The following is a 17,343-nucleotide window of genomic DNA, read 5'->3' on the forward strand; positions in this document are numbered from 1 at the left end:
GTCATTGCCCAGAAAACAAACATATTAAATATAAAAACAAAATATAAAATTTAATAAAACAAGGAAAATGAAAACAAAATAAAAACTTAAAGTACAAATTTAAAAACATAACTAAAACTTAAACTGAAATGTTAAACACAAAAACATACTACTGTAAAAGAAATTTAACAACACTATTAAAAAGTGCACCTCAGAGAAATAAGAACACCCGATCCAAAATTTCTTTATTATTGCCCAGGATATATGCAACTAGAAAAGTTGCATATACTATGGGAACATACAACTGAATATGTGTATATATATATATATATATATATATATATATATATATATATATATATATATATACATTTGTACATCACTATTTAGAAAAAAATTTACTACCTGTTTTTTTTTTAACTTTTGCACTGACTGAAAACAGCATATATATTGCAACATAGTGATATGTAATAATTTTCTGTTACTAATAGTAAAGTTCATTAAAACTAAAAAATTATAAAAATTTCTTGTACATGAATAGATAAACTTCTGAAGTTTTAATAATAAGTTAAATAAAAGTTCTTATAGTGTTTCTAATAATATATTTAATTTCTTTGAGTTTCAGTACTAAAGGTTTGAGACCCAATAGAATCCTAGAAAACGTGTACTTAGTTGACATTTCCAGGCTGAGAGAGCCAGAAATATTATAAAAATTGTGTACTTCCTCTCTCTTTTTTACTGTCAGCCCTAAATAAAAAAAAGAAATGAAAAAATTATGCTACTTCCCTCAATATCAAGAATATTCTCTTAATAGTTAAGTATTTTTTACATCACAGAAGAACTTCATTAATTTACAAATTGTTCATAAAAACAATGATTCTTCTATACATACACAACATATTCAAAAGGACTGAAAACTAACACTGTGGTTTAGAATGCATAGAATTGTTTAGTTATAGTACTGAAAAGTGTAAATAATATTAACAACAATAACAACATAACCATCCAAATAATTTGTTTTATCATTAGTGATTTTACCATTTTGATTTGGTTATCTATTAAAACTTTGTGTTATTTCTCTATTCCTAAACTATTATCAATTTCATTGAATTTACACTAAGATAAAATTGTTTCTAATAAACTATCTTTTTTCCAACAAATTACATTATAGTATACAGTTAGTTATATTAAACAAAACTATACCTGATTACGAACTGGAATATCTGTCAGATTATAAACTGCTGCTTTAATTTCACCTATAGGTTTTGAACCTTCGAAAGAGAGGTTATAACTTTTATTTCGTGTTTCATCCCGAATCACTAGTGAATATTTCTTTGTTAACAATTCACCCAGCATAGCACTGTAAAAAAAAAAAATATATATGTGTATATATATATATATATTAATTTAGTAAGATAAATTCTTTTATTGTCCATATCTTCCTTTATACTAATTAATCCCAAAAGCATAAACAAAATTCAGCACAATTCACCAAAGTACAGAATCAATAAGAGTTCTTACCTTAACCTTATTATTTTTCTTTTTTCTTTCTCTTTTCTGTACATCAAAAGCGCTTTAGAGGAATTTCCTCATCATCAGTTGATTAAAATTAAAAATTAATTACACATTAAAACATTAATAAAACACTAAACATTAACATTATTACACATACGACATAATATATGTAGTCAAACAATTAAAATAATAATACTTATCTTTAAAAACCATTACAAATTTTTTAAGCATGTTTGTCGCCAGTCACTAAATATAGCACTGTACTAATACAACATAAACTTAATCTAATATTAACAAAGGTGCTGCTATCTACAGCAGCTTTGATAAGATCATTATTAGAAACCGGATTATATGCATTTGCATATTGCCCATTCTCACTGGCTATTGCATATTTTCGCTATATTTACAATATTTTTCAGTAGGGTACCTAGTTAATAAATGAAATCTTACATTGTAGCTGGCCAAACCTATTAGCTGCACGGCTCTTAGAGGGCACTTAGCAGCTGCGTGTCTATGGTTTAGATAGGATAATATTATTATGAGGCCAAATAAAACACAGACTCACGCGAGATAAAGACAGACGATACCGTTCTGCGTCGCCCACGCTTACTGCAGCACTCCTCCCACTAGGCAATTAAATTATGCAAGTTACTGTGGACACAGTCATTGCATTAGTTTAGTTTTTTTATTTATTTGAGCAAGGTTTAATGTGTACCATGCCTCCCAAAAAAAAGTGCCTCTTCGTAGATAGCTGACTATCCTGGAACATTTACAAACGACGAAAATGTTTTATATTGTTGAGTTTGTGAGAAAAATATTTCATGCACAAAAAAGTTTCAAATAAACCAGCATGTCAAGACAAGTCTTCACATCGCAGGATTGCAAAAGAAAGGCCCACGACAACAGCGGCATGTAGCAGTGATTTCACTTTCAAAGGTAAACAAAAAACTTTAGCATGGATTTATGAGAAGCATTTCTTACAAGTAATATTCCTCTTCATAGACTTCCAAATCCTACCTTTAGAGATTTTCAGCAAAAATATTGTTTGAATCCAGGTATACTAGACAAATCAGCATTGCATAAAAATTACATACCAACAATTTACCTACATGTTCTGGAAGAAATACGCAATGAATTCAAAGATAGCATTATTTGGATTTAAGCTGACGAACTAAGACAGCTGTGGCCATTTTGAATTTAATTGTCGGAGCATTAAAACTGGAGCCTTCTAACTATTTGATGGCCTGCAAAGACCTTGATAAGATAAATCATTCTACAATCGGTAAATATGTGAATAATAATATTAAAAAAATATTTCCTGAATCTTCTGCAGATGAAAGAATGGTTATATTTGTCTCAGATGCTGCTCCCTATATGATCAAAATGCCATAACATATCAAACCCATAATAAAATTTTATAAATTTGCAGAAATAAATATTATAAAGAGTATTGCAGTAAAAAATGGATATAAAACATCATTAATTTTTAATATTTATAAAAAACAAAATTTGTTGAAACCTATAAATAAAACGTACAGCGATAATATTTATATAAAATACTCTTATACTAATAATATTATTGAAAATTTAATTTATGTTTATAATTATGAAAAATATAAACCAGTAGTATATAAGCCCAACAACCATATAATAAGAATTTAAAAAACCACAATTATAATAAATGTGTGATATTTATAATGTAATGATTGTGGTGAAATTTATATTGGGAAAACTAATAGATCATTTAAAGTAATATTTGCAGAACATTTTAGATATTACATAAACAAAAAATTGGGTTTTTCTAATGATGCCAACAATCCAATAGTGAATATGCATTCTAATACTGACTTAGAAACTAACTTGAAAATAATTGAAGTCAAAAAGAAATTGAATAATAAAAAATTGGACTTTTAGAAAAATATCATGAGGCATATTCATAAAATAAGGGGCGTCAGCTTATATTTAAATATTAGCAAATCTGAACACAATTTCATGTAAGCAGGACCATCTATTAGCTATTTACTAAGCCACTGCAGCTATTTTGATTCAATAGTCATTTGCCTACCAGTAAATGCAGATCGTAATGTCCGTGACAATCATTTGTTAAGTGTGCGATGTGATTTGATTTTTATGTGCAAAAGGATCTTCAGCTGCTGAAATTCATTGGGAGTTATGCCTAGTGTATGGACCAACAGTAATAAGTGAAGGTAACGTTAGCGAGGAGACTTTAAAAATGGCCACACAAATGTGCATGATGAAGAGCTGTGGCAGGCCCAGTATTCTAACCGACAAAATCGTTGAACACGTGAACCGAAAACTGCAGAAAACTGTGTGTAGATAGAAACACGTCTATCTACAAAATTGTCACAGAAAAGCTCACATATCACAAATTGTGTGCAAGGTGGGTACCGAAAAAGCTCATCAACTAACACAATGAGCAAAGAATGTACAGTAGACGTGCATTTTTGAACTGCTATCGATAAGATTGAGATAATTTGCTTTCCCACATTGTTATGGGCGACGAGATGTGGATATCCCATACCAATGCAGAATCAAAATAATAGTCAATGCAGTAGCACCATTCAAGTTCCTCAAAACCGAAAACATTTAAGCATACTAAAGTCAAAAAATGTTGCCTACCATTTTTTGGAATGAAAAGGGCATTTTTTGGTTGATTTCATTTAACATGAATCAACAATTGCAGCTGACATGTAATACAAAACGGACACCAAACTGAGACATGCGATACAAAATCAACAAGGTAGATAACTGTCATCTGACATAATCCTCCTTCATGACAATGCACACCTCACACCACTGTATAACCAACAAGATTCAAGATTTTCAATGGGAACTTTTTGACCACCCTCTGTACCGTCTTGACCTTGCACCTAGCAACTTCTTCTTGCATTTGAGAAAATGGCTTGGTGGACAATGGTTTGAAAACGACGAGGAACTCAAGAATGCTGTTGTCAACTGGTTCAATTCCCAGACAGCAAACTTCTGTGCAGAAGGGTTAAAGAAACTGGAGGTTACGAAAAGTGCTTAGAACTGAATGGCGATTATATGAAAAGGTGAAGTAGATATGTAGTAACTACACAATATTTACAATGTAAATATTTTCTCATAAGTTAATTTTTTTAATGACCAAATGGCTCTTACCTTATGAATATGCCCTGTATATGCATAAGGTAATATACTTATGGATATGCCTCGTAGGCAGAAATTCAGCTTAATCAATCTGCAGACAGTGTTTAATAATGATACTCTTATCAAAGCAGCTATAGATAGGAGCACTTTTGTTAATATTAGGTAAAGTTTATATTGTATTAGTGCAGTGTTGTATTTAGTGGCTGGCCACAAAATGTTTAAACAATTTTTAAAGTTTTTCAAAGTTAAAAATGTTTAATTATTTTAATTAATTATTTGAATATATATTATATCATATTATTTTTAAAAACCAATTCTTTTAATAAACATAATCCTCTGTACCAATACAATCATTTACATTTAATAGATCAACCCTAAGTACAGAATAATTGAAGTAGGATGACTTGAGCGCTTTTGCGAACTTGATTCACATAATCAGCTGTATACATTTATAAATATATATATATATTAAACAAAACATCATAAACTTGCAAACCACGACAACATACCACTTATAATTTTATGTTAAAAATATTTTTAAATCAATTAAATTTTATTAAAAATCTTTAGATGAAATTTAACTTTTACTTTAAAATTTTATACAAAAAAATGTGTAAAACTTTTAATTTAATTGTTTTTTTAAAATCAAAATCAACACATAAAATATAAAAAAAATAAAATTAAAATGTAAAAATACAATACAAAGATAAAAATTAAAACTTATTAAATAAAAACAAAAACTTAAGCAAAGCAAAATCATGTGCCAGCCATTTCACTGAATTTTCTCTACTAATAAAAATAAATTAAAAAAGAGTATATGTCATATATGTAATAATGTTATGTTTAGTGTTTTATTAATGTTTTAATGTGTAATAAATTTTTAATTTTAATCAACTGATGGTGAGGAAATTCCTCAAAAGCGCTTTTGATGTACAGAAAAGAGAAAGAGAATAGAAAAGTAATAAGATAAGTTAAAGCTCTTACTGATTCTGTACTTTGGTGAATTGTGCTGAATTCAGTTTATGCTATTGGTGTGTGTGTGTGTATGTATATATGTGTGTGTATATATATATATATATATATACGAGGGCTTTTTTTCAAGGTCTGATCGGTTGCGAAATAAAAACCCATGCAAAAATCAGATGAAGCTTTGTGCATATGTGTTGTGCAGCGTCTTTAGTATGACCTTCAATCACACCGTGTCACTTCGTTTAGTTCTGAACATGCAGCTAGCACGTAAACATGTCTACAAAATAGCATCTCCCGCCAAGTGTGAAGTGCGTACGGTAATTCAATTTCTTCAGACTGAGGAGTGTAATGCAGCTGAAATTCATAGACGAATAAGTAATGTGTACAGTGAAACTTCAGTGAGTGACAACAAAGTGCGACAATGGTGCAGGAACTTTAAAGCAGGACGTACAGATGTTCATGATGCAAGCGGTCAGGGAAGGAAGCGAGTGTCAACCGATGATCTCGTTGAGCGAGTGGATGAGACAATTCGAGAAAATCGTCTGTTCACAATTTCTGTATTGAGTGATTCGTTCTGAAATTTCAAGGTCAGCTCTTTACACCATTTTGAGTGAGAGGCTTCAGTACCGCAAACTGTGTGCGAGTTGGGTTCCTAAGAAGCTGTCCGACCATCACAAAACAATGAGAATGGACGCCTCCCTAACGTTTCTTCAGCTCTACCGCAATGAAGGAGATGATTTTATGAACAAAAAAAGTGTCACAGGGAACGAAACATGGGTCCATTTCGAAACTGAAGATACAAAAGAACAATCCAAACAGTGAATGCATTCTCATTCTCCCAGTAAACCAAAGAACTTCAAGTGAACCTTCTCCAACAGAAAATGTATGGCTACTGTATTCTGGGACCGGAATGGAGTTCTCTTGGTGGAATTCATGGAACGTGGCACGACCATCACTGCAGCCTCATACTGCGTGACTCTTCAACATTTACGAAGGGCAATTCAGAATAAGCAGAGAGGAATTTTGTCATCAGGCATTGTCTTTCTCCATGACAATGCTCGGCCACACACTGCAGCGTTTTTGTTGGGAAGTGTTTGATCACCCACCATACAGCCCAGACTTGGCTCCACCTGATTTTCACCTCTTTGCTCATATGAAACGCTGGCTAGGAGGACAACATTTTAGCACAGACATAGAGCTGCAGACCAGCGTAGAAACATGGCTGAAAACACAGGCAGCTCCGTTCTATGACAAGGGTATTGAAAATTTGTTACCACGCTACGACAAATGTCTAAATAGGAGTGGCAACTATGTAGAGAAACAGCATAACTCTGTAAGTACTTGTTACAAATAAAAAATTTTTATTTTCACTTTGAAAATAAAAAATTATTATTATTATTTTGTGACCAATCGGACCTTGAAAAAAATAAGCCTCGTATATACACAAAAATTAAAATCAACCATACAGAAAACATGAACTTCAATTGTAAAGTAACGTATACTTAAAAAAAGAATACAGCAAGTGTCAATACCATTAAACATTATATATAGTCCAAAGTCAACATATGATAAAAACAGTTTTTGACTATAATTTGAAAGTAAATAATCTATAATTAGAGCCAATTATAAAATAATGCTATTTTTCTCTTTCCAATTAATAATTTGAAAAACCATCCTGTAGGACTAAATTAGGTAGGATGATAAACAGAGTGCCTCCCAAGAAAAATGGAGAAACTTTCAAGACATGTTCTAATGGTGAAAATAATGAAAAAAGTTTAAACATAATTTTGGAAATGCTTTGTTTTCAAGTTACAGCTAGCAAAAGATTTTGCCCAGATATTACAAAGCTATTGTAAACCTAAATACAAATTGTTTTTTGACACTGAATTTTATGTTTTACATCAGATATCTTAAAACCTACTAGAGTTACAGTCCTGGAACCTATTTTATCCTATTTCCCAGCTCAAATTGCATAAGAAACCACAAACTTTACTCCTTAATTTGGGTCCTAAAAATTACAATAGGGCTTCTTTTTAATAGAAGAGCTGAAATCCGGGCAAATTTTTCACTAGCTCTAACACAAAAACAAAGCGTTTCCAGACCTAAGTTTATATGAACTTTTTTCATTATTTTCACCACAACATATCCTGACAGTTTCTCCACTTCTTCATGGGAAACATTGTATATGACAGTTATGTTACCAAAGTCCAACTGACAACTGCCACAAATAATATAGAAAAGAATGGCAAAAAAAATTATTTTCATAAAACTATATTTGTTGTTGGTTATATTTCTTATTTTATCTGTTAACAGAACTCAAAAAATAGCCTTGTCCTACTTTCATAGTAAAAACACACATTCAATAACACCAAATACAAAATAAATTTATGTAAATTTTGATGCGACTTGCTTTGAAATCAGTAGATTAGTTTGTTTGTTATATATGCTTCAAACTCAAATGCATATAATCTATGAGTAACTGCAAGATTACAAAACTACCTTATCCAGATTTAAACAAAATAGAGGCCAAACATACACACACATCCTAATTTTTTCAAATATTTGATCTAGGAGGACTGCAGGATGCTGAAAAATACAAAAAGCCAGCACCTAAAATGGAATTTATTACAATACTTTCCTACGGTAATTCCTCTTCTCATAAATGGAAAGTAAAAAAATGTAATTTATACCTTTTATCAAGGACGATACTAATTATAGTCCTATGAGTTGATACAAACAGTAACTGATAGAAAAGAAAAAATTATGTATTTATTTTATTAAGGTTTTAATAAGCAATTAAAATCTTGTTACAAGTTTATCTTTTTATGACAATGTAATTGTGATGTTAATTTTCATAATCATTTTAGGTTTTTTCAAAATCTATGTGATCCTAAACAGGCTTTACTAATATAACAATATCAATTAAAAAAAACCTTTAGATAAAATGAATTAGTCTAGACTAAAACATAAATGTTGGATTAACACAAAAATTCAATGTTTATCTTTACATGCAATTAATGGTATAAAAACCTCCATAAGTGCTGTAGTGTTGTTTAACACATTTGCTGCAGCTGAACTATTTTGCTGTACAAGGAATTATGATGCTGCATATTAATTACCCACTAAGTGTTACGATGCATATTGGTCTGTCCTGAGGTTTTCTACTGTGCATGTAGTTTTTATGTGGTTTTACTCTATATGCTGAACTGTTTGACCTTGGATTTTCATTCGGTACATATTTGTGTCATACCGCATATGTCACATTGTTTTTTAATCTCTTTCTAACAATTTTATTTCCTTTTCATATATTTTTATCACAAGTTGTTCAATAAATTATTCAATAAAGCATTCATACATAATATTACTTAATCTTATAAATGCTGGTTTTTATTTATAAATTAAATTAATTATATTACATCTTCTAATCCATTACTCACCGTTTTCATTTCTCTCTTATTATTCCTAAATGAAATTATGTTGAAATATTTTTCTTTAAAAAAACATCCATTCAAATGTATATTTTAATAATATAAACATTAGATGAAACATAAAATTTATTTCTAGATAATTGGGTCTGAATCACTTCACAAAATTTTTACACACTTACTTGTAAACATGATACAAATAATTAAATAATTAATAAATTGGTTTATTTTTGACTTGGTTATGAATAGAGCTATATAAGAATATGTATAAAAGAACTGTTTCAACTAGAGTTAGTTCACATGTTTTCTGAGAAATATCATAGACTATAGAATCGTTTTAAAAAATACTTTTAGTTATAAAGAAAAATAAAATATTCATTACATATGGCTACATATGTAACGCACAGACATCAAAGTACAATATAGCAACAATGAGGCCCATAGAGCATGAGAGTTAAGTTAAATATCTTACCATTCTACACTGTACTGGAATTAGGCAAAAGAAGACAAGCACACAGCAACTCCGTATTTTGGCACATATATGCGCTGTACCGCAGTGAACATGTTAAAATAAAAATTACAACTAAAAATTTCATTTTTTTTCTGGGCGAAAAATACTTCTTTGGCATTACCATCACCCAGACATAACATATTTATAATAAACAAACTGATATCACATTTTATATCTCAGAATAATAAAATTTCCAACTGCTATATGGCAATTAGCGTGAAGAGCTGATATATATATATATATACTACAATATTTTAAACAATCATTTGAGTTTAAACAGATGGCCATAATAAATAACACTTGGTTTAAATTTCCTTATCGTTGCCCAGGATTCATCGAATATTTCTGGACAATTTATATTTAAGATGCAAGGCCGCGTAACTTAAGCAATCCACAAGGATGTTGTGCACAGTCGAGTAGCTGTCACACATTGAATGCAAAATGGAGCATTTTCTCCTGACATCAAAAACTCATGAGTACCTCTTGATATCCTAACCACAATTGGCAGAGGACAACTTCCTCTTGAAAAACTTTTCTGCATGAGGTATACCATGGCAACACAGAATCTTTCATATGTCAAAGTTTGATATTAACTGTAGCAGTCCAGTCACCTTGCCACTTTGCACAAATACTGTGTTTTACACAATTAATAATGTCAGATGTGGTAGTACAAGCAGTGAAGGTCAGTTGACTAATGAATTTTTAGCAGTGGAATCTACACGTTCATTACCCAAAATTCCCATGTGGCTAGAGATCCAGCAGAAACTCACTTATGTGTTATGGTAGTTCAACTCAGCAATTGTATTATACTCCTCGGTAACAAGAGGATGTTTAGAAATCTTCTAAAGCTTGGAGAGCAATGCACGAGTAACTGCAGATAAGGATATGGCAGTATTTTGAGTTAACTATATTCAAAGATAGTGCACAATTCAGCAGTAAATACACTTGTAATACTAGGTAGACCAAACATAAAACTTCTGCCATTAGTAATAAATGTGCATCCAATGGTATCATTCTGTTTCAATCTGTCTGTGTATACTATTGCGTCTGTTTGTCTTTGAGAGAATATGGCAAAACATTTGCTGAAAATATTAGGTGGTGTTTATTCTTTATTGTATATCATAAGGTCAAATATAAAATTTTTAAGGTTCGATTCTCCATGGAGGATATGAACAGGGGATATGTTGGAAAAATAGAAGGTTAGTCAACATTTATAAACTGTAGTAAATGCCAGGTACGAACACCCATAGGTGCGGTATAATGTGGATGGTCTTCATACCTTCGTAAATTAGGATTCATAAGGACTACATTAAAAGTCGGGTGGTTCAGTTGCCCTTTAAAATGGGCAAAGTAAGATATTAAAAGTTAGTCCTGTGTCTATCCCAAAGTGATGGTTCACCACAGTCAAGTAACCTAGTGACAGGGCTTGATCTAAAAGCACCTATAGCAAGATGAAGAAGAGCATGATGTACGGCATCTAACATCTTCAGCGCAGTATGACACGCTGAACAGTAGGCAACACAAAATTTCATAATGTATTATTAAATTTTTATCCTTCATTAATCATACAGCATTGTAACATTTTCCTGAATATCTTGAATTTAAAAAAAATAACTTTGTTTTATATATGAGGTGTGAACTTACTGTAACTTGAATATGTAAATAAATGCAGTTAAAAAAAATATTAATACATTAAATACACATACTCTGAAGCACTTTTATCCTGTTCTGGACCCGTTAAAAACAATAAATTTTCTCGTGGTAGTTCAAGAGATGACAAGACACAAGAATCAGAAGTAGGCTCTTTCTTCCATCCAGTTAACACTTGTTGACAAACTGGAACATGCGTCTTAGAACATACCATCAATTTTAGATCACCTGTAAGAACAAAAATAATTTTGAATAATTACTGCAACACAAAGAGTGTAGTACAGTAAATTAATAGTATAAGTGGATATAGAAACTGGAAAATTTTATATAATTAGAAAAATACTAATTTGTTGAAAATATGATTTACAAGAGTGAAAATTTCAATATACATTTTTTTTAAACATTACTTCACGTAAGTGCTGTCTATTTTTGTGTATACATTCACTAAATTGATTCTGAAAAATTGGCATAGCATAGCGCAATGTGTTCTCTGAGATGTGGGTGGTTTCCTCTTCTATCTGTGTTCTGAGCTGGGTAAGATATCTTGGTCTATGCGTTTGGTCTTTCTTGGGACAATGTCTTCAAATGTCCCCATAAAAAGAAGTTGCAGACTGAAAGGTTTGGAGACTGGTGTAGCAAAGCGATGTTAGCAGTTCTTGAAATTGGACTTCATCTGACATCCAAAGATTTTCAATAAATTCTCATTGGTTTTAGACAACAGTTTTGCACAAAATTCCAGACGCAATATATAATTGTTAAGATTTCAGTTCTTGGACAATTTGAATCTTGTAAGGGTGAAATTTATGGTTATGAAGTATTCTTTGCACGTTCCAAAGTCTGAGCTCTAATGAGAGGAACTCCTTACCACTACAGCAGCTTTCACAGCATCAATGTTTTCTGGTGTACATACAAACATTACACCCCCACTAGGTTTTTTCAAAGCCAAATCAGTCTCTTCAAGTTACAAACCCAAGTTATAATTGCGTGTGAATAAGGAACTTGACCGCGAGGTGGGATCTCATAGTGTCGCCAAAACACTCTGTGCAGCTGTTACACACTGTCATCAAGTCAGTAAAACGTCTTTACAACAACTGGACGCTCTACACCATTCCACTACTCTATCACAAAACTAAATTGTAGAGCAGTAATCTGCTCTACAATTTAACATCTTTCTCCCACTTTTGGTACACCTACAGGGCTGCCAACATCAAATTCAAAATTTCTCGTTCCTCTGTGCCACCTGTATGTATAATTCCTTGAAAAATTAACAAATATATTTTTTTTGAAAGAACAGCACACACATCAATCCATTCATATTTCTGATCTAAGCAGGAATTCATGTGTATGTGTAACACACACACACACGCGCACACACGCACGCACACACACACACACACACACACACACACACACACACACACTGTAAGTAGACCTGTAAAAAAATCTACTAAAATAAAATGCTTAATTTGGATGGATTTATGTATACTTCTTCATGAATGATTCGAATTCATTACCAAATGAAATGAATTTGATGATGAAAATAAAATTTACTTTAATGATGAAAACTTTTAATTAGTGAAAAAAAATATTATCAACACAGGAAATGATTCATCAGGCAATAGGTGTTATGATCGCCCGGAATAAAATTTTATAGAAGAAAAAAATAAATACCTAAAAAATACTAGAACTACCTGAAAAACTAAAAAAATTAAACCAAAACTTACAATTAATATCACTGTAAAATTTGTTTTTAAAAAACACAAAATTAATATCATAGCCGTAAAACTAAAATTAAAAATTAAGTGTAAAACTAAAAACGTAAAATTTAACTAAAAATAAAAAGAATTTAATAAAGTCCAAGAAGGGTGTAGAGGGCCTTAACTCAGATAACAGGAAGACTAAAAGTTTAACAAAAAACTAAATCCAGGTTAAAAACTAAAATATTAAAAAGCTAAAACTTAAATAGAAACACAGATAAAATATCACTAAAAAAAAAAAGTAAAAATAACTATATATATATATATATATAGTAAATAAAAATATATAAATATATATATATATAAAATGTAAGACTAAAATTAAAATAAATTTAACAAACTCTGAAAGGAGTGTAAAAGGCTCCTTCTCAGATAACAGAAGAAAATAAAAATTTTAAATGACAGTAAAAAAAACATATAACTTTTAAAAAGTATGTAAAATAACTTCTTATCATTGGTCCAAAACTTCTTTATCATTGCCCAGGATTTGATGAATGTTCCTGGGCAATTTAAATTTACACCACAAGGTCGCATAACAAATGAAGTCCACAAGGATGTGGTGCACAGTCAAATGGCAATTGCATCATATGTAATATAGGTACATTTACTCTTGACATTAGATATCAGTGTGCGACTGGTATGGCCTAACTGCAATCAATAAGGACTATTGGGACTCTTTGAAGGACTCTTGACGAAGTTTTCTGAAAGACTAGTCAAATGGCAACACACTGTTTTTAATGTATCAAAGTTTATTATCCACTGTGGCAGTCCAGTCTAGAAACCCCTGATAAATGCAAGCATGAAGCCTCTGACTCCTCCCCATTCTTTAAGGGTGTTAAGAATACCACATCACCAGGCCATGTCTCGTACGCAATTTAGATAGCTACGAGGTGCTGGCGGAGTAGGAAAGTGTTTTGAATAGCTGCTTCCAGTGACACTAAATGGTCAATGCAAGATCATCCTTGGCGGAAACCACACTGTCTTGGAGATAGAAGGCCATATCTCTCTAAGTATCATGTAAGCTTGTGGTTTATCATTCTCTAAATTACTTTGCATAAAACACTTGTCAAAGAGATTGGGGCGGTAGCTTGAGGGGCATGCTTTGTCTTTAACAGGTTTAAGTATTGGTATGACAATGGCTTTAGGCCACATCGATGTTTGCGGGATATATCTATTAGCACAGTTTGCGGCATATATCTATTAGTATCAGAGACGTAAAAGAGGTAAGTTCATCAAGGGTGTCTGCACCATTGTCATACAATGATAGGAATGCTTTATGGTAACTGTCCCAATCTGCCTTTTCAACAATCCAACTTCATGGTCTTTTATTCACCTTGGTGGTCGACACCAAAAGCTAAAGTAATTTGCTTGTGGTCACTGTTGTGAAGGTCACAAACAAACCAATTAAGATGAGTGAGTAAATTTGGTGAGCATAAGGAGGTTGATGTTTGACATTGTACCAGAAGATGAGGACATAAATGTGTATGACCCATCATTCAGTAGACAAAAATCCAAGTCTTGTCTCACTCTGTTTACCATATTTCCTCGAGAGATGTCTCTCCTTGAAGTCTCTTACAATTAACGATGGCGATGGGATTTGTATGAGATTTGATATATCTATGGCATTGAAATCAGAGTTCAGCAAAAGATACAAATTACAGATATGCAATTTAAAGGGGAATGAGATTTTTACAGCAACAGCAGGAATGTGGGTAGCTATTTGTAGCCTCATAGCAGACACCTCATTTTGCATGAAAATAGCAACTTCACCACCCTCTCTACTATTTATAAGACAGTAGTCGTATCTCTCACATGTATAGCCTCTGAGTGTTATCGCATCTTGCTGTAATAGATGCGTTTCTTGGAAGCACATGCATATTAACCTTAATTAATTGCAGGTGACATCCCAGAGGAGTTGGTTGTGTGGGCTCCTTTAACAGGGAGCTTATTTGGTGGCTTATCACCAGCTGTATTTACTCTTGTCCGCAAAGGTAAAACTTTAGGGACAGGAACTTTCGGAGGGATCCCACTAGTTGTAACTACTGACTTAGAAATAGTTACAGTAAGTGATGCAACCTGATCAGATAACATCTGAACAGGTTTTATCAGCTCATTGTAGGATCCACATTAATGGTTATCTGCGTTAAAAGGAGCTTTGCTAGATATCGAGGCGGCCAAAGGATATCAGATAAAAATAAGTTGCGATAAGCTTATTACAACTATTGATACTAGCTTATTACAAGGTAATAATTGCCAATAAGGTTGATTAATTTTCTATATTCTCTTCAAGCAGCTGAAACGGAGAGTTTCTGCTCCGTAGTTACTGTGAATTGCCTTCTCTTCTTTAAAAGTTTGACAATCTTGGGAGTGAGCTGCACGTGATCCACTGCAGTTCACACATTTCTCGTTTTCTTGACAATTGGTGTCACTGTGGCCTTCCTTAGCACATCGAACACAGATCTGTTTTTAAGCAAGACATTGTGGTGTGACCATACCCTTGGCATTTGAAACATCACCATGGGTTGGGTATGAATGGTCATACTCGAACTGTTAGATAACCTACTTTATTTTTTCTGGAGGTATCAGAAGGTTAAATGTCAAAATAAGGGAAGGTGTAGGTGCTTCCACTCCGCTTTGCCTTTTCATTATTCACTTCACCTCCACAACTTTCTGAGTACAAAGCACTAGCTATTTCATTAATGTCCATCTCCAGAAGTTCCCGGCAAAGATTACTCCTTAACTAATGAATCGTGGCATACCGCCTTTATGTTAATATTACCTATATTGGTAAGACATAAGATGGATTGGCTCTATTCATCACTAAACATCTAAACCAGTATTGATCCATCTCTAAACTTCTAGACGTTTTTCAGTGAACCACCTGAACCTGTTATCACTTTATTTATCAGGAAGAGAGAAACCTTTTTAAGGATGATAAATCATGTTTTTATACCGTGGATGGGATGCATCTACATTCACAGTATTTTCCTGGATACAGTTTTTATCCTCATCGGACAAAATCAAGTATGGTCTTTCCACATGACACATATTGGTGGTTTTTTCAGATGGACCACCAACCATAGTAAGATTTTTTTTGTGGACTACTAATTTTGTTTCCACGAGTACTGGCAATATAATGGAACACTCCAGCAGAGCACACGTATACTGGAGCTAGAGCTAATTACAACTGGGTTCACCCAGGTGGCCAGAGGACATCACTCGAGACTCACTAGAGTAGAGCCATTCACCCATCAACACGATAGTTTCCACCATGTGTTACGATTGCGTTTTGTAAGATGTTACAACACCACTGAGTGTAAATGTAAGAAAACATGTAGGATGTTGTCATATGATTGTGTAAGGGTATATGTTGTAATTTGTGTAATGTTCTTGGTGTAGTGTATGTGTATAGTGTAAAGTGGTCTGCAGCTCTAGATGTACTGGGAAGAAAAGCTGCAGCGGCTAGGGCCATGGGGACACCAATTCCCAAAGTCTTAAAAAGAATAAGACTCCCCATCGAGTATTTTTCCCTACTGAACAAACTATTGCTTTCACTTTTTCGGCGATATTTCCTGGAGTCTTGATGTCACCAGTACCTTCCGGCATATCTGTTTGAAGCAGCCACTTCTAGCAAGACACCAGAGTTGACTGTTTCAGTTCATCTAATGAAGACTTGATGCACACAATGCAGTCAGCAATATTAAATTTCTTTCAACATGTTGTAACATTCAGCTCAGAATCAGAATCAATCATGTCTAAAATAATTTTAAATGTTCTTCTGATATAATTTAATTTAAATAATTGAATAATTCCCTGATCCATTGATTGCAATAAAGCAGTAGTGTTTGGTGGCAGAAAAACTACTTTTATATTGGGATGAGCTATTTGGATTTCCTAAGGATGATTGGGAACATTGTCTCAGACTAAAAGAGCCTCAAAACAAGTTTTGATTTTAGATATTTTTCAACTTCAGGTACAAAACGGTTGTTGAACCAGTCCATGAATAGTGAAGATATAATCCATGCTTTTTATTGGATTGCCAAGAAACTGGGTATTATTTTTATTTTTCAACATGTCAAGTTTCAGGACCTGTAGCGGCTTAATTAAACAATATCGGCTCCATTTGCACAAAGCAAAATTGCTCTTGAGCCATGGTGCTGATCATTCACTTTTTGATATTAAGATCCTATCAGGCATTACTTTCCAAAACAGGCCTGTCTCATCTGCATTAATAATCCGGTCTGGCTTATATTTACTATCCTTGACAACTTTTGTAAATTTTGATGGGTAAGTTTCTGTGGCTACTTTATCTGCAACTTCCCTCACAATTTTACATTGTGTAAAGACTGCAAACTTTAAATTTATTAAACCAGTCTTCTGAGGCTTG

The 17,343-nt window shown here is 32.5% G+C and overlaps 1 protein-coding gene across 1 annotated transcript in view; it reads right to left on the reverse strand.

The window, feature by feature from the left end:
• The window catches only part of casp (Fas associated factor casp), a 100,995-nt gene that overhangs the window by 67,295 nt on the left and 16,357 nt on the right, over window positions 1-17,343 (reverse strand). The window contains exons 4-5 of the mRNA XM_075360663.1: window positions 11,256-11,427; window positions 1,183-1,339 (exon numbers count right to left, since the gene is read on the reverse strand). Of these exons, the coding sequence (XP_075216778.1) occupies window positions 1,183-1,339; window positions 11,256-11,427 (329 nt within the window). The remainder of the gene's footprint in view (window positions 1-1,182; window positions 1,340-11,255; window positions 11,428-17,343) is intronic.

Source organism: Lycorma delicatula, chromosome 3 (genome assembly GCF_047948215.1).
Source record: "Lycorma delicatula isolate Av1 chromosome 3, ASM4794821v1, whole genome shotgun sequence".
NCBI classification, from domain to species: Eukaryota; Metazoa; Arthropoda; class Insecta; order Hemiptera; family Fulgoridae; genus Lycorma; species Lycorma delicatula.